Source organism: Oculina patagonica, chromosome 12 (genome assembly GCF_052425735.1).
Source record: "Oculina patagonica isolate OP01 chromosome 12, crgOcupat, whole genome shotgun sequence".
Taxonomy (NCBI): Eukaryota; Metazoa; Cnidaria; class Anthozoa; order Scleractinia; family Oculinidae; genus Oculina; species Oculina patagonica.
In genome coordinates, this window is record NC_135769.1 from 18,653,990 (window position 1) to 18,677,510 (window position 23,521).

Consider the following 23,521-nt stretch of genomic DNA (forward strand, 5'->3'; position numbering starts at 1 on the left):
GGTCGATTGAGACAATTTATTTCCAAGTTTTCGTCCGTTTAGCGGATCGATAGCGGAGGAACAGTAATTAACGGTAAATTTATTAAATAATTCGCATACCCTCACAAAATTGAAACTATTGCAATCCGCAGTTAGTTTTTATCACTACAAATACTGAGATCTCCGATAGAAGCTTTGTAAGTGGTATCCGGTTCTGTAAATATGGCAAAAATAGTTCATATATTGGGGATCATTGTGTTATGTCGTCATACTAACAAGAAGTATACACCCACATTTAACAAAAACACTGAACAAGGGGACCCTCGAAATGAGTTGAAAACAGATTATTAAAGGTACAAAATAAAAACGCGTTGTATGCTTGGATCAAGGGAGTTTTTGGAAGCAACGTACACGAAAACATTTTGTAAAGCTGTAGAGGGTTTTCTTTGTAATATCAAGAATAGGCCTCTTAAACAGTTAGCCTATACAATACAGGTTCTATTAATAACCGGCCGGAAAAGTGGGCAAGGTACGATATCGATAAGGCGTGTATATATGTGAAAGTATATTGATATTTGATTCAGTCGGGGTTTGAAAATACGAAATTATGCTTTAGTTATTGCGTATTTCCGTTCGTGATAAACACTGCGAACTTTGAATTACGTTAACCAAGCGAAGTTTATATATAGCCAGTATAGCTTCTTTTTTAGTTTGTCAGATCAGCCACCAACCCAGTTAGATTGCTGATGTAATTCCACCGATCTTCTCTTCACTGTATATTAAAGCTTTGGGAGAAAATGATGGTTGCCTTTAGAAAATACGAATATACAGAAAGGGGGAGTGGCAAGCAAACAACAAAAGGGGTGTGAAGAGAAGACTGGGTGATGATTAGAGGACTACCCATAGCAAGCCTTCCGACTCTTCGTGTGAAGTAAAGCTAATAAATATGCATGTCAGCTTATATAGTGTGAGAGAATAGCTTTTATATTTATTATAGGTGTGATTTTACTAGCTACGATCTTGTTACTCTTGTATTATTTTATTTTTTGTAAACTGAACTGATAAATAAACAGAGCTAACATTTTTGTTGGTGGTTGGCCTCGTTGGTAGTTCCTACTTGTTAGAAGGGGTTAGTTAACAAATTGGTTGCCACGTAGAATCTTGGGAAGGGTCACAAGTTTTCGTTCTGTGCTTCCATATAAGTCTATATAAGTCTGCGTCGAGCCTAGTGGCCCATACAGGCCGGAGCTTATCCCGGTTTCTGTAGCATAAACCGACTAGGAGTATTTCTACTCCCCCCTGGATGGGATCCTAGTCCATCGCAGGGTTACCCCGCAGCATTAGTTCGCCGCGGCTACCCATTTATACACCTGAGTGAAGGGAGGCACAATGAAATGTCAATGAGAGTAAAGTGTCTTGCCCAAGAACACAACACAGTGACCCCGGCCAGGGCTCAACCTTGCCTAGTTCCTAGGCCTCTATTTTCGTTGCGGTCAACTCGAATTTTCGAGGTCACGTGGTCCGAGCTTGAAAAAGTCCGAGTTTTTCCCGGATACGTCACCGAAACGAGTAGTGACGTCAGTAATACCGTGAAGGCCTGAAGGAAAAAAGCCGTACAGGAACTAGGCAAGGCTCAACCTGGGGCGCTCGATCCGGAGTCCAGCCTCGGGAGGGGGACTCCCATATGAAAGGGCCGGGGTTGCTCGTTGGAAATTCTAAAAAGAACCCCTAAAAGAGACCAATTTGGGCGTGGCTCAAGCCTTTTTGGACCCAAAAGATACATAAATACTGAAAATATAATTTATATTTGTATATTTCTTCGTGCACAACCCTAAACGAGACCTTGACGGCTAAAACATTGCTAAGCGAGACGACGAGCACTCCAGCCCGCTAACCATTAGGCTATTTTTCACCACCCATGCTTCAATATAACCGGCTCATCAAATCTTGGGATATTTATACCCCAACCAAATAATTTTAGTGTTCTGGTAATCGAGTTTAGTTTTGAGTTGGGAACGATTTACTTTTCTTCAAGAAGATACGCTTTATAAAAAGCCGTCGGGGCCTAATGGTAAATGCTCTGTTTTCGTCCGGGTTCAAGCTCTACCGGGATAGTTTTGACGTGTTGTTGGATAGGGCACTTTACCCTCACAATACCTTTCCCCATCGAGGAGTAGGGAGTGGTGAGGTTGGGGACTAACATGCTATGGACTTGGAATGGGCTGTGCCTTTTCTTTAATGCTTCAAAATGGCATTTATTTCGGGGTTATATCAGTTATTTGACGATGAGGGTTACGTCTTTCGTAGTTTTGTTTCATAAATACGTTATCAGAATTTGGTTTTACAAGCCCCTTTAATGTCACATCACAGGCTCGTGACAGTAAATTGAGCAATGCAATAATATACGATAGAGCGGTTTCACTTGAGTGTCGAGTATTGCGGCTTTGGTTTTCTACTTCGCAGTGATTGGTTCTGCGCCACCCCCAACAGGAGTAACCACCAATCGTGACCGCTCCGCAAGTTTTCCCGCGCTCGTGCCAGCGTTTGCTTCGAGTTTTGATTGGTTCACTGGATTGTCTGTGTCCTTGTGATTGGCTAGAGTAATTACTTTGGTTTGGTCGACCCTTGAAAACTGCTCTATAAATCTCGTAATACAGAAAAAAATCACATATAAACAAAAATACAGTCTTCCCCCCAAAAGAAGTGAATAATCAACAATCATCAAATTTAAATATATTTTTATATCATTAAGTCATGCTAAAAGCAACTGAGAAACACTACATCCACCTCTTTTGTATCTACAGCCTAAGTATAATTTACACTTTGATTAGGACAAGTAGAAGAGGTAGTTACTTTATTAAGAACTTTTTTGAAACTTGTCGAACATTTTTATTCAAAACTGGGGGAATTTGTTGCCTTAATCACCTCGACTGAGGAGAGAGTTAACTTGGAGCTATTCTCGTCATTGATTCTGTAGAAAACACTAACATTTTTTAATGCTACCATTGCCACTTGGTAAAATTATTGACTACTTTTTGGCTTATTTCGGGCATCTTTCTGCTGGTTTTCCAAACTTCTCAGCCAATCAGAGCCAGTAAACGCACGTGCAACTTTTTTGATAACTTTCCATTGGTTTTTCAAACTCTCAACCAATCAAAAAGCTAGTAAACACGTACAATTTATGTCGCCGCCTCTCAAGACGACCCTGCCTTCTGATTGGCCAACAATGTGACAAACCAACAAAAAGGAGTCAAAAATATGAAAAAGTAATTAACCCTCTACCTCCCGGAAAAAAATACAAATTTATACCTTTTCCAAATTTCTGTTCGAAAAAAAAGAAAGAAAAACAAACAGCACCCTAGAAAAGTACTGCTCGGGATCTTTCATTTGAATGGTAACACTTTGGGATTTCATCCACACACCCAAAATTTAGAACCATATTATGGAAGAAAGGGTTACAAACTTTATCAAGGAGCAACGGTTTTGCGCATTTCACTGTAAAAAGTCCTAGAATTTCCTTCTGTCTAGGTCACATTGAGCCACAAATGTGACTTCGGTCTATTCTTTTCTGAGATGAGTGAATTTTCCCCTGTAGCGGAAACTCTCCTAATACCATCTCTGAAAATCATATGATCCACTGAAATTTCAAGGAAGAAAATTCAGCTTAATTTCTACTATTTACAAGATTGACAAATGACCTATACACGGAACGAACGAAAGTTCGGTGCAAATTACACGGAACCGGCAATCTTTGAATCTTGATGATTTGTGACTACGTTCTGGATGATATGTGCAATAGTGTAATGTCCGAATGTGTCGTTGCTATGGTGATTGTCACGTGACTAATAAGGTGCGTATCTGTAGCCCGTGCTGTAACTTGTCGGTGGGGCTTGGGGCGGTGCCACTGGACGGTACGCGGGCGACGGAGCAGCGTACGTGCTTGCCTACAAAGAGGGCAGCAATGAAATGAATGGTAATTTTTTAAAGGAAATAACATCGATTTTTTGATGGCATTATTTTCGAAAAGCTCGAAAACATAGTGATATTATAACGACCCTAATAAAAGTGGTTTGAAAGTCGAACAATAATAGGAGCATACTAGCTCACAATCGCATGAAATTCCGAAGACGTTAAACGGGTGGGAAATATCAAACAACGACAACAACAACAATAACTTATTTACCGGGCCATATCCACCACCATAGGGCGCTGCTTCATATCTGTTGGGAAATACAGGTCATCTAAGTTAGTGCAAAACAGGATATGGCAACAATAAAGGAAATGGTAAATGAAAACAAAACAAACAGCAAACACATTTCACTAATTTATTTTTTTTACCCTGTATAACTTCCTATTCTCCTAGCTCCGTAAGTCTGATCGTATCCGTCATAACTGCTGCAAAATCAACAAAAAATATAATTGTTGGAAATGAAATCTAAAAGTAATAACAAGAGTTACTCTGCAAATGTTAGCCTATCCAAACAGCTGTCTCTTTTTGCACACAAATTCTTCTGTTTGAGAAACGCCTGAGGTTCAGACCGTTGCAGCGTCCTGGCTTGGTTAAAAACTGGCGTATAAAATTTAATCAAATCAGTGACGGTGTACGGAGGTCTGGAAGTTTTTCACGTAAAGTTTTAGACATACTAGAGCAAGGGAAGAAAAAAGAGGGTGAACAGAAAGGAACGCCTAAAACAAAACCAATATTTGTAGTCTTCTTTGGAGTGCCGAGCTTGTAAAGATGTTAAACCCGGCTGTTGATGATTATCTCAGTTCTTGTCACCCGTTTATTTGCATTAAACTGATATTGTAAGGAGAATTTAAATGTCGGTAAGAGTATTAAATGACTGCTCACCCAGTATAGGTGCCATTATATGCTGGTGGCACTTGAGGTGGCTGAATAGTCCGAGTGCTAAACTTGTTCACAGGAGAAGCTCGACGAACCCCTCTCATGCCACGAAAAGAGGTAGTACCTGAAAAACACAGTTGTTAAATGTGGTCAATAAACTAGGTATGTCTTTAACCAACAAACTTACTGATGTAATGGGAAAAAAATGCTAAGGTCATTTTTGTCGAAAAAACCAGTTCACGTTTTTCCCGAGTGGCCTTTACTCAAAATGTAATTATATAATATTGAGACGTCTTCTTTCTTCCTGCTCGTCTTTGCAAAGTAATGAAAATGTTTCCGAAGTGCACTTACAGGTCTTATGCCTTCAGTCCCTCAGTCTTCAATTTAGTATTAACTGAGTGCAATCTCGATTTTCTTTCTTTTACACTCAAACAACGTTAATAATGATTATCCACACTGATATTTTGAAGTGTAATATTATTTGTCAAAATAGAAAACAGATTGCAGAAAAAAGAATCAAAATTAATGATGAACAATACTATCCAATCTCTAAAAAATAGTCACAAATACTTCAACAGTTTTAGATAAATACTGAACGTTCAGAGATAACACAGTTTACATTTTTCTTTTTTTAACTTACAGAATAGCAATTAAATTGTAAAATCTTTAGGAGTAGTTAGTTTACTTCAAAAAAGCATTTAAAAATTATATCAATCTTTGATTTGATTCTTTACTTTTTTATTACACAGTAAACAACATGATCACAACACATGAGGTTAATAAGAAACAACACAAACCGTTTTTGTGTTACACACAACTCTTGAAGCATTGATTGCTTTGCTGAACACAAATACTTATCTGCTAAATCAGTACTCCATACAGGAGGACACATGCATTCTCTTACACACAGTACATGCCACTACAGATCAATGAAACGAGAAGGGGAACAAAGCATGCTGTACCATTGGTATAGGGTCCTCGATTTTGGCCCGGACTTTTTTTGGCGTGCGGTCGAGGGGTTGCATTGTTTACCTAAGTGAAAAATTATCAGTGTCAATGTGGAATCATGCAATACATGCAGGAAGCAGGAATAAAAGGTGTTAGTGTTTTGTTTTAGCATTTTCTATTTTAACCCTTTCACTCCCCAGAAGCCAAGGTAAAAAAAAAAAATTGCTGCTCAATAGCTTTTTAGAACCATCTTGTACAGCATCATACACAGTACCACATGTTAGTAACTGGACAATAGCTTTCATTTAAATGGTCACATACTAGGATCTCATCCACAGATCAGTGAATAATGGTAGCCCTTAAGCTTATTCACTATAGTTGCCATGGTTTTCATATTAAAATGCAATTTAACAATGTGATTTCTGAGGGGGCAAAGAAGCTTAACTGGCTTTACCAAGCACCCACAATGCCGGTTTTATACAAGTGAATCTAAGTGGCTTTACCATGCACAACTCTGGTTTCATAAGCATTGAGCAAACAAGATTTCCTCTTCCCCTGTTTGGATGGAATGCCCAAGTGTCTTGCCCAAAAGCACAACCCAATGACCCGGTCAGGATTTGAACCTTCGAACCCAGAGATCTGGAATCCCACAAACTAACTATTAGGCCAATCTGCCTCCCATGTTTTTACTTTCTAAAAGAAACACCCCCAGGAAATAGTGCCCCTTCAAAAGTAGCTGTAGAAAAAACTGCTAAATTCGAAAGTAATTAGGGTCTTATTGTCAAATAACACATTTCACTTGGATACTAATCACCAGGACAAAACTGTCTTCTTTCCAGAGTTTGCCCCCTGGCAGACCACAAGGCTAATTTGCTTTAAAATATGAAAACCGTCATGGCTACTATCGTGAATAAAACTTTCATTTATTGAACTTGAAGTTTGACTCTGGGAGTGAAAGGATTATGTAATCTAATTTGGAGTATAGTGAATACTAACAGTGAAACATCGGTATGTCACGAACTGGAAGCAGAAATAAAAAGTGGAATGCAAACAAACTGAATATAAAACAAGAAGTTAATTTCAAACCTCTATTTTTCTTCCATCCACAATGGTGCCATTTAGCTTTTCTCGTGCTTTCATTGCATCTGCAGAATTCCTAAATGTCACAAATCCAAAGCCCTAGAAGACATAATCCATTTTATTCAGGTCAACGCTTCACAAAATAGAAAAACACTTCTAATTAATTAAGTCATTTTTTTTAAAAAACACTTTATGAACAGTTCATTTGATAAGTTTGGAAAATGAGGGCTGTAAAATGATCCATTTTTCCACTGATAAAAATAACTTACATATTAAATAAAAAATAATGTATTATTTTAACCAATTTAAAAAGATAGATACCTTTGATCCTCGTTCATTGTAAATTATTTCACAATCTGCTAGAGTACCAAATTGCTGTAAGAAGAGAAAACAGTCTATAAGCATGACTAACTATGGCATGACTGATAATTCTGGGCCATACTAATATTACATTAATTTTGATTTGCTTTTACAATGGGTATGACCTAAAACCAGAAACAACAAAATGAAACCACCAAAGCAAAATGACTGGAACAAGTGAAAAACTGAAACGAAACAACTACAACGTCACAGCGGAAACAAGCAAAACGCATAGCCGTTACTGAGAGCTAACCATAAAAGGTTAACCTGAGTGTTACTCAGGCTATAAACTGGAGTCCTATTCAGGATCACTGGAGTGTAAGGTGCACTCCAGTAAGCTGCTCAGGTTAGCTCAGGTTAACCTGTTTACAGTTAGCTCAGTCTTAATAATGGAATGAGTTTTGCTTGTTTCAGTGAATTTGTTTTGTTGCAGGGGTTGGGTTGTTTCGCCAGTTTTGTTTTGGAGTAGCAGAATAATCCTAGTTGCTTCAGGGTACAGAAACCGAAGCTATTAGTGTCAGCAGTTGTGGGCCACTAGGCTCACAAAGAGTTTAAATTTAACACATAGGTAACAAAAATAAATACAAACCCCAAACATTTGAACTAGATCATGATCTCTAAATCTAAAGGGGATATTAGTAACATGTAGTCTCTTGGGTCCTGTGTCGCCATTCTGAATGAGAACTTCAGACGGCTGAAGCAGATGGGTCTGTGTCTGTAACTGCTGTAACTGCTGCGTGGTGTCGATAGATTGGGGAACAGCAACTTCTGTGTAGGGTTGAACAGGGAGGGGTTGAGTGTACTGAACACCATTGCTGACCTGTTGAAATCAGACAAGAGAGCCATGTAAGGACATTCAGGCTAATAAATTGTTCATGGGCATCCTTAATGTGCATGCAATACATGTCACAAGGCAGAGGCGGCAGAGCGGTTTGAAACGTGGGGGGCTAGGACTTTCCTAAAAATACTTGGCAGGATTTCATATTTGGTCAGCTTTTTTCTGTTCTAGCAACTTTTTGTTTTCTGAATAGAAGATTTCCTTAGATTCTCTGTTTGTTGTTAGAAGGCCATACGAACGTTTCTGATCCTTTTTCGAACTTTTCCGAAGATAAATAAAGTTTCCCAAAGACTTCCAAGGAAGTTTCGAAGATGTATGAACTCACTCACAAGACGGAATATCTTGACAAACCAATTTAACACCACGCTCGCGATATTTTTGGCACCAAACATAAGGGGCTGAGCCCCCCCTGCCTCCCCTGCTCCACCGCCTATGCAAGGTCATTGGAATATACTATATTGGAATTCAATTTTTCAAAAATTTCAACAAATATCTCCAATACAAATATTATTAATTGATTTGAAGAAATAGAAAAAATCTTTAAAAAGCTAAACCTCATTAAAACAGAAAAGAAAATCAAGCTAAAAAAACACCAAATCCTTGAAAATACCCTTTGAAAACATGGTTGCTATAGTAACATCAAGTCAACATGACTAAACAATAAATACACCAAACTGTTTGCCAATATTTTTTTAGGGAGAGACACGAAGTTTGTCATAATCATTACTACTTGATAAGTTTGAAATCAGTCCAGCCTTCCTTCATAGCAGAAATAGAAAATGTTTTCTATTAGTGTTCCATAGAATTCCCATGCAACTTTGATTTACAAGCATTTTGGTTCATAACTTCATAACGTCCTTTTCTTTTCAATTGTAATTTTTTTTTTTCCTTCCTTTAAACCTTTTTTTTTTTTTTTTTTTTTTAATTTATTGTTTTTTTTTTTTTTTTATTTTTTGTTCCCTTTTCGGTTTTTTTTTTTTTTTTTTCCCCCCTTTTTTTAAAAATTTTTTTTTTTTTTTTTTTTTTTTTTTTTTTTTTTTCTCTCTTCTTTTTTTTTTTTTTTTTTTTTTTTATTATTTTTTTAAAAAAAAAAAAAAAAAAAAAAAAAAAAAAAAAAAAAAAAAAAAAAAAAAAAACTTCATGGAAACAAAAACTTGACAGAAAGAAACTTAACTTTTCTTTTTCACTTTATCAAATAATTATTTTTAAATCACTCAATAAAATGCCTTTTTTCTTTTCATTTCTAATCAAAAAATAAAAAAACATAGAAAGTCCAGTATCAACAAAAGGTTATTTAATAGGAAACTGAGAAACCTTTCACTGAAAAGTGTGCAACCCCACTAAATAATTAATAAGGTATTGTAGTCTTTTGAGGTAGGAACAAATTCTTACTAAGTGATATTAATTATTCACGGCTATAAAACCAGAACCAGAAACAACCTGCTCTAAAATTAGTTTTGACTCAAAAAATATATAACTAGATTTAGACTAATTAGCTTAACTAACACAATTAGCCAAAGACCCTGTCTTGATGTTTTGTTTGTAAAAAATATTTTGCTCCATTAATGAAAATAAAAAAACACAGGGCCACATATTGTGATCTTATAGACTGTGACCACAGAGAAAATAATAACATCATTATACGCTGGTGCACCAGGGACAATGAATGTAGTTTCTTTCTATTGAAACACAGGTTAGAACACAATGAAATTATATTTTCATCTGTTTGTTAGTATATATCTATGGGCAAGTTACCGATTGACTGAATGGTCTGTGTTATATTAACATTCTGTTAGGATTAGATAAAAAAATGAATTTGTCAAGTGTTTTAACTAATCAGAAACATGCAACTAAAATATAATTTTGCCAGGTAAATTACAGCAATAGTTTAGGTCCATTTTACATTGATAACAGTACAAAAATGGAGAATTTCAAAAAACAACTTTTGCCCACTTTGGCTTAAAATTTCACACCACCAAAACCACCAGATTTTACTTCAAACTGACCTATATAACGTCTAGCTAAGAGTAAAGCAGATTCAAGATAAAATAGTTGAAGACAGGTATGCTCTAAATAAAACCCTAGATTGGCGACATTATCAATGTAAACAGAATCATAGATGCAATTCTGGCTTACCAACTAAATCTACAAGATCACAAAGAAATTAAACTGTCAGATAACTTTACCTCCATGACATAAATCCTTAGTTTTCGCTGTGACCCCTGCATGTATGTGTAGTTTAGAAGGCTTTCAAACATTCTAATTTAGTCTCCACACAATGTATGAATAATTTAACACAACTGCCCTACCAGCTGTAAAGCACTCTAAGATTTAAGGTTCATTAACATACCACTTTCACACAAAATCTCAATGATGTGAAGATTTTGCCCTTAAACACAGCTATTATCAAGTTCCAGAACCAAAGTAATCAGATAAAAACAAAAAATGATTTAGTTAATACTGGTTGCAGGAAACAAATTGCAGCTGATCAGGTCAACCATCCAATAAAGAAATGTAAACAAACAAAACAGGCATTGGATTATAAAAGAATACAAATTCTCCCCACAAAACAAAAGGGTAGCAGGGTCAGTATTTTGCGAGAATTTACACTATATCGCAAAATCAACAGTTTATTTTCATTTTAAGATCATTTGAGACATAGGTCACTGAATCTAGTGAAACATATCCAGGAAAAAGCCTATTCATCTGCTACTTTCGAAATTCTGTCTTAAACTTTAGTTGTCCCTAGCTATTGTTATGAAATCTAGGATCTTTAGCACCCTTAATGGGTTTACATGTAGTTAATGAACTTCATTTATCTCTTTGACACTGTTTTGTGTTAATGAACCTCACAGTAATAATCAGCTATTGAAAAATACACTAATTCTCACTCAATGGTTCAAACTTGGGTTTCTTTTATGCCAACACACAATATTATCATTTTTTTAACATTTAATTTCTGATTCTTTTAAGTTCTCTATTTTATATGACTATGCCATCTAGCTATCACAATAAATCCAATTTTAATTTCTAATCTATTATCTGACCCTCAATAGGTAGTTCTTTTATTTCTTTTAGTTCGGTTTAGTTTAGTCTGTTGTTTACAAAGGAAAAGCCCTAAATACTCTTGAAATTATCAGCTGTTTTTTTTTTGCATAATTTTGTTACAATTTCAATATTACAAATCTGTAAGTAAAAAATTGAATTCACATAAATTAGACTTCTGCCTTTCTCCTTGTGATCAGTATCGCACATGTGTACAGTATTGATTTTGTCTCCTGTTGGTATATTCTTCTTTCATGCTGTACTTTAATTAAGTAGCACCTAGAGGGGAGGTGTAAGAGAATGGAGGACACATGCCTTGTGAGGGAGGCAAGGGCAAAGAGAGGGGCAGGAACTTATTTGATCTTCAGTCCCAAGGCATGATTCCAACAAAAATTAAATTCAGGCAAAAATCCTGCTTAGATTAGACTGCTCCACTAACAGTTTTTAATAAATGTTTTTTTTTTGTGACTAAATTTATTATTTGACAAACACCCTTTCTCTGCAACCAAGTCAAATACAAACAGAGGAACTTCCACTACAAAAGTTTTGCATCATCACTAAAATTTTCAGCCATCACAAGGTGTTGACTGTTTCCCCACAAAATTACAAATATTACAAAATTTTGCCTGAAGTTGTAAATTAAAGTTTTCAGCAAATCTGAGAAAACTGAATGACAAGGAAGAAATAGTGATAAAAATAAATGAATATTTTATAACATTGTGTATGTACGATGAATGAAAGCCATTATATGTACATGTGAGAAAAATTCTGATTTCGTTACAAATAAACACAAATGAAGTACATATATGTTATCCCTCAAAAATATCTCAACCATTTTCATTTACCCAGGTAACATGGAAATTAATTAGCCACATAACACAAATTTTACTTCTCTTTATGTTGACAGTTTTATTTGGTCTGAATCAAATTCAAAATTAATTAAATTTGTGGATGAAAAGTTTTCACATTTCCTCACTTATATTTGATAGATTTCACAGGTTGTGTGGTATACTTTCATTAATGGTTAGTTGTTCACATTACAATGTAATTTGCCTAGCAAAAAATGTCTTTAATGGCTTTTTTTTAACGTTTTCACGGTCAATCATCCCTAAGGCATATTCTGAAAAATGCAGAAAATGCAAGATTATCTTAAATAGCTCCACAAAATGTCATCACAGCATATTGAATAACACTAAAATTAGGATTTTGTTAAGTGCACTACAGCTACTCATGTTAAGAAAAAAATCCAGACTTACGTAAATGCCATAGAAGTCCATCGTGTTTTGTAGCAATTCAGTGTATGAATGACACTGAGCGTAAATACATTTATGCAGGTTTTTATCATTAGGAGCAAAATGAGACACAATCAAGTGTTCCAAGCTCATTATTAAATTCACCTCAAATTAGCAATCAAGCCAATCAGAGAATGAACACAAAAACACCAAAGGGCACAGATGTGCTGGAAATCTGTCAAGAAACAGACCCACATGTTCGACCTAACAGACAGGGATGTGTGAAAACTTCAACCTGGGGTAGACTTCCAGTAAAAGCCACAATAAAAATCAGTGGCTGATATAACATTATTTACTTTCCAATTTTTTAGGAACTTTTTTTCCCAATGCAAGCTGATTTATCAGGTCAGTTTGCTTTTCTGTGGTTTTGTGATAGTATTTTTGTACAAAATGTAAATTAGAAAATATAACAGTGATCCTAAATCAAACCTTTATAAAAAGCAACAAATGAATAATAGAAATTGCGAACAATGGTTATATATTAATAACTTAGAACTGAAGAAAACAACATTTTATTTATTTTCTCCTAGAGCCTAATGAAAAAGCCTCATTTGGGCATAATAGAGCTAAAATATTTATAACTCAAAGCTATTTTTGTATTCATTAGTAAGATAAGAAACTACATGTATGTTACCAATTTAAAATTAAAGATGAAAACCAAACATGTAATACACAAGCCTGACAATTTACTCAAAAATTGTGTACAGAATATTATTATCAAACATTTCACAGACATGAATAAATTATGGAAAAAAAAATGTTACATTGTAGCACTGGTAAAATTTCAGACAAAGGTTTCTGTTTTTCGTAGTATATTTTATTTTAGAAATAATGTAAATCCTAAGTAACAAGTGAAACTATTATCAGTAAAAAATATGATTTATTTTTATTAAAATAAAAATAAGAAAAGAAAGGGAAGGAAATCTACATGGAAGGGGGGGGGGGGGGGTGGACAGAAAAATTAAAAATTGTTTTAAGATACCATAAAGCTCTACTGGAATATGTTATTTATAGTTTCCCTGCGAGCAAAGTCTTTGTCTCCAGTTATTTTTTTGGGTTCCCAGCAAAAAAAAAAAATTCTCCCAAACCCTCACCCCCCAACATTACTTTCTGTCAACTCTATAACGTCCTGATGTTGCTTACTACGAGCAAAAAGGTTTTTGTAACATTGGTGAATACCACCATAACTTTGTGCGAATTTTGATAATTTCCATTTTTGTGATAATTTATTCAGAAGTTTCCCATAATTTCAACAAATTCTCCCAACTACAAGACTGTAAAGAGACGAGAAAATGCTTTGCAATGTGTGACTGACATCACATACAAATTCTCCCTACTGGTCTCTTTACATTTCTTATAGTACAAGTTGGGAGAAAATGTTTGAAACATAAAATGCTAATGGCTCTTGGGCCTCTTATGAGGGTTATCATTATCTACCCCTTAGTCTTCAACTTTGACCTTGTTCGATGATTGTATACCACTGTTCAAGTGTTGAATTTCAAGAAGCTTAAAGTACTCTAGACTTATCTTACGAAAGCTCTTAATAATATAACCAGAAATATTATATTAACACTTAACCTGAAGTTTTGGACCTAATATCGCTTGCCAAATGCACAGAAGCCCGATCTCTGTATAGCTAAGCTGTTTTTAAGAGTTTAATAATTAATTACTGTGTTTAAATTCTGTCTTCAAATACAAACATGCCAAGCAAATCAGCCGATATTGTCTGTGTGAAGTGCTCTGAACGCTCATATTGTTTTCTAGCCCTGCATGAGAATGTTTGTGATTTCAAACCTGATATGCTTCTTGCGGTAGCAAAGTACTTCCACAAACTTTGCATATAAATTCTTGAACAGGCTCCATTCAATTTTAGGGACAACTCGAAGGTAAAATGACCAAACAAGGCGTTTTTCGGCCAATGTTCCACCGCGCGTCTCAAATACCGACAATGATGTGGTTCGTGTAATGAATACTTCTTTTAACCAATACAAGATTTTATTAACTTTTTACTTCAAAATTTGAGCTGTCAGACATTTGATACTCGTCTCGGTGAATCACAATAAAGACAGGCTGTCTTTCTCAAGCGATTTCATCAAGAGAATTTTTTTCACAGCAGATGGATGCCCGATAAGTGCCATGATCAATTCCGTTCGTTCGGTAGCGGCGGGAGGAAGCTTATCTCAAGACAAAATATGCCACACAATTTATCGCTCGTTCCGCCAGGTGTAAATATAAGACTATAGTTTAGGCTAACGGAGTTCGACCGCGTTCTCACTGTGAAATACGATAAGCGAAAGTAGAAATTCATCGTTTACGTTTGCATGCAAGAAGCTTTCTCTAATCATTTCAACAGTAGGAACGCGCGCGAACGAAAAGTAAGCTAAATTGATTAGTCCTTGAATAAACATAAGAACGTGAAGACGGAAACGTTATGCATGTTTGCTCCTCAATGCACAAATACGGAAAAGTCTAGCTATTCTTTGCACAAATGCCTTTGAAACTAATGAACTAAGTATTCCCGCGATGAACAAAGTCTTATGAGCTAATTTACGTAATGCAGCGAGCGATCGCAACTAGCTTGTCATAATAGTTCTTCGCCCATCAAAACATTAAATTATGTGTAATCCTAATGCGTCAAAATAAAATTGCCAGTATTTCACAACAGTTTACTGAACCCTGACTTTAAGCCTTTGACGTCGGTTGAGAAATGCTAATTTGGAGGAAAGTCTTGTTTTCTTTTGCTGGTGGCCATAAAGATCTTCAGTCAAGAAATAACAACATCCCGAAATGCAGGTCGACGGAAGCTTTGCGAATTTACAGCGAAAAGATTGACTTCGATTCGCGAGATTTTGACAGCGTTCAACAACGCTTGTTCGGGATTATTAGATATATAAGTATTGGGCTGGATACTGGTTTTCCAAGGAATAGATCAGCGCCGATAATTAACCAAATGTCAAAAGATACGAGGGCAGCTGAACCGCAGAAAGTCAGCAGACCAAACTTCTACTCACCGGTTCAGGTTCCTGTGAGTTCGGCACGATTTCTGTCGTTCCATTTGCCGTCGAAGTAACCTCCGCTGGCAACGAAGTCACAACCTGTTGTTCCATCGGCTAATCGGAGGGAATCCGTTGAAAATGCTTGTAAAATGATAAAATGAAATCGAAATTTCCTCGCTGTCAACTCACAAGTCCTACAAACTGTCCCGAATTATCCGCGCCAATCATTTTCCGCCGACCACATGTATGGCAGACGTAGGTGACAATATCTTCACAGGGAGGGGAGGGTGGGGGTTACCTCGTCAACTTCTCTAATTCTTTTTCTTGTTGAAAGACAGAACAAAATTTTTATAACCTTGTTTTAATGAGCTAATCTTATATTTACATCAAAACTGGTACCATCGTAGCTAAATTTGCAGCTCAACCTTTTTTTTTTCTTACAATAAAATTACAGCCCTACCCCCCAGGGAGAAGAACCGAGTTGGCATCCAAGCCCACTTGGCTGACAACACCTGCAAATCGACAAAAAACACGATAACAAATTAACTCTTTTGTAAACTAAATAAGACGCGCAAATACACACAGCATATGTTGGTGGTGTATTTTGACTGACTATTTTGTTTTCGGAAAAGAAATGATACTCTGGCGACCGTTTCTGGCAACCGGTAAATGCATCTTCCTAGTTAGCATTTTATAGGCAGGTCGTTGCTACAGTTACGCTCAAAATAACATATTTAAATTTGCCAAAGGAGCAATTACCACAATTCTTGCATGTCAGACTCCTAGGCAAAATAATTAGATTGTAGATGTATAGCCTGTTTCAGGCGTTCGATTAGTTGAGGCGCCGCGCGAAAAACGGGATTAGAAGAATTGGCGAGTGGCCGAAAATGATGAGGGGTTTGGGCCCCCCATATTTTTCGCTTGCCGTTTTTGCGCTGCTTCTCAACTAAGCGAACGCCTGGAACAGGCCCCGAGGGGTACTCCCTATAATGGCCTATACGGGGAGGCTCCGCCTGAAAGGGGTACTTTTTTCTGGCTTCAGGTATATAAAAGCGTTGGGATTTCACAAGTTTAAGTATACGAAAGGGTATGGAAATCTGTCATTTAGGTTTTTAAAAGGGCCTTAAATTAAAATATTTCGAACAGATGCAATTTATGGCTGTATTATTTTAATTTATTAAGCGCTACTTGAAAATGACAAGAAAACGTCTTGTTATAAGTTTATGCTATGTCTTTCAGGTATATAAAAGGGATACCTTTTATCAGTAAAAGTTATACGAAAGGGGTACAATTTCTGTCAAAATGGTATATAAAAGGGTAAGGGGTTAGAGCTCGGGGCGGAGCCTCAACCTCCCCGTATAAAACTTTTTTGAGTACACCCCCCCCCCCCCGGGAGAACAGGCTAATGAGATCAGGAATGACGACAGCAACAAAAGAAGAGATCTCTTGTCTACTTTAGATAAACCTGTCAATAACCGAACGGTCCGAGTACATCTTGAAAACTCTCCTTTCTACGATTCATACATTTTCTATTCTTCGCCTTGAAAAGTTTTGTAGTTGATCATGTCTTTTAATCTCATCGATTTTATTTATAAAAATCCTAAGAGAAAACGAGAATTGATTACTCTTTCTCTCCGCTCGCGCGTGTTCCCGCGAGGGGGGGGGGGGGGTTTCTCCCTATAGCGCAGTGGACTGCCCGAAAGGGGGGCCTTTTCCAGGCTGTAGGTATATGAATACGCTCGATTTCCGCCGCTCTTTCGAGTCCGGTCTTTGTTCCTGAGCCTAGTATATAAAATGATAGGGATTTACGATTTGGAGTGTAGATAGGGAAAACTGTCATTACGTATTTTGACCACGGAACGGGCGATTCATTTAACTATTTTAAGGGGTTATACAAGTGAAAAATTAAGAAAATTGATGCAGTATCCTTTCTGTAAGTATGCGAAAAGGGTACATTTTCTATCGAAAGTATATATTATCCCATATTTCAAAAATGGTATATAAAAGGGTAACGGTTTAGACCTCGGGGTGGAGCCTCCCAGTATCTGAAGTATATAATCTATTATGTACTTCTGCCAGTATATATATTTTTTTAGTACCCCCCCCCCCCTCCCCCCACCACGGGCGCGTGTGACTCTACTTGGACTGCTCCGGGCTAATCGAACAACAAAGTTTTATTTTAAAAAAATCGTTAATTTCAATTTTTTCGAAGTCTCAATAACTGAATATAAATAGCAATTATTTTCTTTCTGTAGCTGGCAGGTGCCAATTTATCCCTGAGGAATTGTGGCCACCAAGACAGGTGATTCATGTATCTAATACGAAGTCGTCAGCCAAAATCATTATCACAATCACACAAGAAACGAACAGGTGCTTTATGATAATTTGCATGCTGGAAATAATGAGTAATGATAGTACCAGAAAAATCGGCTGTAAATACAATTTGCAGTAAATTGCGGCCTCCCGATAAAAGAAAAAAAAACAAGAAAAAGGAATCATTGGGTGTGCCTTAGCCAGTTTATAATTCTTATGGCTGATTTGAGTTTCAGCCCAGTTTGAGTTCGAGTTACCCCCCGCAGACGTCGAAACATTGATCTGCAACAATTTTCCGGCAACAATATGTTTCCTAGTTTGCGGGGGCCTTTAAAATTCGAATTATAGTTAGAGCTTTAAAACCTTTAAGATAGACATGTTTGTTCTGATACTCCTTTTCTAAGTCAATTTCAACCTGTTTACAAGACTCTTGGTAGAGTATACTCAGCTGATAGAGAGTTCTTTTCACGGAATGATTTCATCTGCCATCGATCACTTTCTTTTTAGACCCTTGCCTGTCCGACCTTGTTGAAAACGAAGCCAAAAATTGTATGTTTCATTCTTGCTGGCCGCTAAATAGGGACGGCAAAAAGGTGGCCGCGGTCGCTTAAAAGAGGTTTTATTTACAGTATTATACTGACAACAGTTTCGGGACTTTAAAAACTGGCCGCCTCATAAAGGGTGGCCGCCTTATGGGTGGCCTCTTAAAAGAGGTTCAACTGTTTCGGCGTAAAACTTGTGAATTATGGCGTCGACGAAAGTAGCAAAGCTGGAAATGGCTTCTTTCTCTGTTTTCATCGTTAAACGCAAAAATGTCTTGATTTTTCGCATTGCGCGAAATTGGCAAGCTCTGTCTCCTTTCCCCCTTTGTCTCTTCACAACGACAAGGAAGGGAAAGGAGAGAGACCCTGGGCAATTGAAGGATGGTAAGGAATTTATCGAATTGATCAGAATAGGATACTTCTTGGTAAACCAGCTTTCGAACGCAGTTAAACTTGTCTTCCTTTTTTTTGGAACATTTTCTTAGCCTGTTCGCAGCCAACCACTCTCCTAAACTAAGGGCGGCCAAGGGGGCGTTGCCCCTCTCCGATTTAATCTGTTCTCAAATCCTGATTGGATCATCGATCTCTAGGAAAGAATTCAAGTTAATTAAGGCCCTGTTCACACCATTGTGTTTTGAAAAGTCACCGTTTTCATTTGGCCCTAGAGTAGCAAAATTTTTTTTTGTCCACACAGACTTTCGTTTGAAAACGCATACTCTTTTGATGCGATTTCGCTTACTGTTAGACTGTCCACAGCCCTCTATTTTTTCGTGTTTTTTCGATCGATGAGCGCACGGTAAGAACGGCAAGAGAACCGCCCCCCTCCCCCCGCGCGCTCGCGCTCGCTTCGTTTGTTTTTTTTTTGCGTTAAAAAATAGAGGCGGCTGTGGACAGTCTAGCTTACTGTTCACACTAAACTTAAAGTTGTCGAATTCGCTGATGAAATACCGGGAACTTTTGTAAACGCTTTATAAGGAGGAGATTTTTAAACTGCATTGTTTTCTGTGCGGAAGGCGAGGAAACCCATTAAGCGTGTGGACGGATAATAACGAAGACGTTTAGAAACGCTGTTATGCAGTTTTCAGTCTTTATAGTACGAACGATTGGCAAAACTCATAAAAATGTAGAACGAGTTTTAAAACCAGAACGCATTGGTGTGAATGGGTGAAAACCATACAAATAAAGTTTTATGAACAAATAAACGCCAAGGTCGTTTTCTTTCTTTTTTTAATCTTTCTCCTCTACTTTAGTGTCAAGGTTAGGGTTATAGGCAGATAAGCTTCTGGGACCTCATGTATATTGCATTCTTGTCCGTGCTTCTCCTACTCGTGCGCTATATTTCTCCTACCTCGTTCCCAGGGCTTTTCCCTCACCAAGGGAAAAGCCCTGGCCGTGGTTGATGTTTCTCTTACCAGCTACTAGTTGTTTGACTGATTGACTGACTGACTGACTAACTGATAGCCTGACTGAATGACTGACTGACTGAATGACTGGTTGGCTGACTGACTGACTGACTGGCGGGCTGGCTCATTTAATCACTAGTTATCAAAGGTAAAAACTTTGTAGTCTTCATGGCACTTGGCATGGCTCATTTCACAGTGGCAATTATCCAATATAGGGCCATACCCGAAACATTTGTATCGTTGTGTGAGGATTTTGGTCCTTGATTAATCACTATCTAACTTCCTGCCTGTTTAGCCACAGGATGGTTTAATTATATTCCCAATTCACTTATAAAGTCTAAGAAATAAAAACACTGAAAGCTAACATGCAGGGCATTTAAACTTTAGAAAGCTTGGATTGAATTTCGTAACCACTGGAGATATGTTATGACCAGCTGTTTGAGTGTTTGCTAATTTTCGAACATTAAGTTTTACAGGCTTAATTTTTATGACCCTACATTGACTCATTAAAAAATACACTTTAGTTAAAGACGTTTTAATCAGCTTTTTAAGATTGACATGAATAAAATTATATATAACAATCTAGTATTTCTTTTCATTAAATACAACTGAATTGAAAATTAGTAAATAATGTACAACCACATTCTATGGGAATACCAACCCTTTTAAATTGTAGCAATTAAAAAATTCTTCCACTTTTAAATATATGACTTAATGTGATGACAAGTTTGCAGTGACACACATATTTCACTTTCACCTTTCATTTTAGAAATCAAGTTGGATATTAATATTTTAATATTTTTGACAGCACTTACAGGGTTGCCACTCATTAGAACGCAAAAAATTCATTGATCTCAAAACAATTTTAACTGACCTTGCATTAGGTGAATTATAAAATATTAAGCCAAATCCACTTTTACAATTGCTTCAGCTTCTTTTGCAGACCATCAATAGTCTTCTCTTCATTTTCGGTCTCTTTACGTTTTTCACGGTAGTTTGAACGCATGGCATTTGACTTCACCAACAAATCTATTTTGTTTTTTGCTTCAGCCAAAATTTCCTGACTTCTCGCTGACCTTGACAAGAAGAACTAAGATTTTTCCTGACTTTTTGCAAAATTCCCTTACCTTTCTCTGGCCTTGAAAATTCTTTGTTTTTCCCTGACTTGGTTGATTATCAACTGGAAATTGATAAAGGTAAATAACCATTGTACTGAATTTGGAAAAGCTGATGTCAGAGCAAATGAAGGATAGAGGGTTGTGTGTTTTTATACTGTACTTCAGTAGCCCAGTACATAAACACACACACAACCGCCAATCCTTTATTTGCTTCGACGAAGGGCTAATACTTGAAGCGTTTACCTTTTTCACCCACTTGATAATCAACTAAGTGTTCACTTGTCCACTGACACAGCACAACAGTTTCTTTAGAAATTAACAACTTTGTTTTCATGACAACACAGGTACGACATTACCTGATTTGTATATGCCATAAAAAAAGGAAGCCTCGAGCCAAGTGGCCCATACTGCTGGAGCTTATCCCGGTTTTGATGCATGCTGGGAATATTTCTACTACCCCCTGGATGGGATGCTAGTCCATAGCAGGGTACCCCCCCCCCCACCCACCCCCTCAGCATTATTTTGCCGGTTCCCATTTTTACACCTGGGTGGAGAGAGGCACTATAAGAGTTGAGTGTCTTGCCTAAGAACACAACACAGTGACACTGGCCAGAGCTCGAACCTGGACCACTGGATCTGTTGCCCGGCACGCTAACCATTAGGCCACTGCACCTCCCATGCCATATTATGCCCAAAATTGTTGCTAATGAGAAAATTTAACAGTTCCAAGAAATGGAGATAGCTCTCTGACATTATTTGCAATGAGGTCGACTTCTTCCTGACTGGGTAAGAAGGAGAGCCCAGAAACATTGAGCACTTCAAGAGATGGACAAGCTAAATTGATGTGGTCCATAAGCAGTGATGTGCAAGAGATAATGTGAACTTCCTTGAGGTGTGTGCTACTCAGATTTAGCTGACATGGCCCATAACAGTTTCTCAAGGTCAGAGACTCCACCAACCCACACTGCTGGATTATGTCACCTATCGGGCAATCAAGGTTACAATATTCCAGGGATATGTGCTGAATGTTACACCTTGTAAATGCTAGTGCATTGAGATTGCACCGCTTTAAAACAAGATGGCCAATTTTGACAGGGTTTGACCTATTTCTAAAATTCAGCCTTGTAAATTCAGCTGGCTTGATAAGGTCCAGCCTCCTTTCAAAATTCACCTCTAGGTATTTGACCTCATCAGCATCAATGCTGACTTTCCGAAGGTAAGGAACGTCATTAATGACAATCTTCTTGACATCATGCGACAATACTGACATCACTTTCAAGATGGTGGATCTAGTCATTGATTTCTTGATGAGGAGTTGCTGTAGTTTAGGACAGCGAATGTCAACTGCAGTCAAACGCTCTCCATTGTCAAAGATTGTAACTTTCTCCAGTGATGGAGTTGAATGCTGATCAAGTCTTAAGCTTGACCAGTACACCTCAAGCTCTAATAACTTGATATCTGGATTTCTAACCAAAAGGCTGATAAGTTCAGCTGGGGCGAGAGCATTACATCTTCTAACTTTCAACTCGCGTAAAGAGCTTGCAGAGATTCTCCTAAAGTTGCGCACCTCAACACAGAGCAACAGATGCAGGGTCCTCAATGCAGATGCCTCAATGCTCAGCTCACTCACAGAGGTACAGCCATTCAAGGTTAGCTTTTTTAGGCGAGGAAATGTAAAGTGGAACTCGGCAAAGTCTCCAACTTGGAAAAGCTCCACTTCTTGTAGTGATTTGGAGTTCAACTGAAGCAGCTGAATAGATGGCAAACCATGAATTTGGTCATTTCCATAGCCAAATTTTCTCAATCCTTTCAATTTTTTAATAGTGTCTTTGAGATCAGAAGACTCCATCCTCACTCTCTCCAGCAACAGGCATGTTATGTGGTGGCTGTACCTGGAAGACACAACACCTTTTACTGCAGCAACAGAAGCTGGCTTGATTACTGAATATTGCAAACCAAAGCTTTTCACTTGAGGAAAACTTTCGACAATGTACTGCAAATCATCCTGGTTGAAAATTCCTTCTGATATCAGTGAAGCTTCCAAGAATACACTCTTAAGTGATTTGGGGCATTTTAACATTCTGAGTAGTCTTTTTGACCATGGCATTCCAGTTATTTCAAGGGTATTCAAAGCTGTAAGAGAAGACGCATAAATCAGCAGGATTTCTGTGAACAGTTCGTGGCATTTTTGTAGCTGAACAAGCTTAATAAAGCGGCAAAATCTTTTCAGAATGTTTTTGAATCAAAGAATGAAGAGTTTATATGTGGGGTTTTTTTCTTTTTGTTTTTTTTTTTTAACAAGAGTAGTATTCTCATAGCTGCAGTTTCTGACATTTGTCAGGGTGATGTTTTCCCAAAGTGTAGGATCGGGATTTGTGAAGATAAGGTCTCGCCACTTCTTGCACACTAAGCTTAGCGTAAAAAGATCATCGTGAACTGGGTGAAATTGTTTGAAAATGGTCAACCACAACTCTGATGGCAAAGCTGGCAAAGCATAGTCAAACCCAGTAAGATTATGGCGTTCTTGCTCAAAGGATGCCATACTGCGCTATCCAGCCTTCTAGCTTAATAAATTTAGTAGCGGTAGAAATGTATCCCATGGCTTCTCTTTGGAAAAGAAGACCATAAAACAACGGCCAAAACATCACATAAATAAATTTCACGAAGGCAGCCGTGCGAGCCGCCATGTTTATCTGCTAGCCTCGCTTCAGCGATGCAAAAAATGTTTTCAGGGACTAGGCCTCAGGAAAAGCCTTGTGCT

General features: G+C 37.4%; 2 protein-coding genes and 1 pseudogene across 4 annotated transcripts in view; all 3 read right to left on the reverse strand.

Annotated features, from left to right (window-relative positions):
* Nucleotides 1-23,521, reverse strand: part of LOC144632497 (josephin-1-like) — a 149,335-nt gene that overhangs the window by 57,644 nt on the left and 68,170 nt on the right. The window lies entirely within an intron of this gene.
* Nucleotides 2,726-15,599, reverse strand: LOC144632476 (RNA binding protein fox-1 homolog 3-like). 3 transcript variants are annotated; one of them, XM_078491145.1, is made up of 9 exons: nucleotides 15,400-15,599; nucleotides 7,803-8,033; nucleotides 7,175-7,228; nucleotides 6,860-6,952; nucleotides 5,788-5,857; nucleotides 4,832-4,949; nucleotides 4,318-4,371; nucleotides 4,163-4,199; nucleotides 2,726-3,923 (listed from the first exon to the last, which is right to left on the reverse strand). In XM_078491145.1, exons 1-9 carry the CDS (start codon nucleotides 15,493-15,495, stop codon nucleotides 3,822-3,824), a joined length of 855 nt encoding a protein of 284 aa, XP_078347271.1. In that variant the 5' UTR covers nucleotides 15,496-15,599; the 3' UTR covers nucleotides 2,726-3,821. The 3 variants fall into 3 exon arrangements, with proteins under 3 accessions (XP_078347271.1, XP_078347270.1, XP_078347272.1); XM_078491144.1 differs by having other exon boundaries at nucleotides 4,318-4,374; XM_078491146.1 differs by lacking the exon at nucleotides 15,400-15,599 and adding an exon at nucleotides 14,183-14,337 and having other exon boundaries at nucleotides 4,318-4,374.
* Nucleotides 20,162-23,437, reverse strand: LOC144632668 (uncharacterized; annotated as a pseudogene).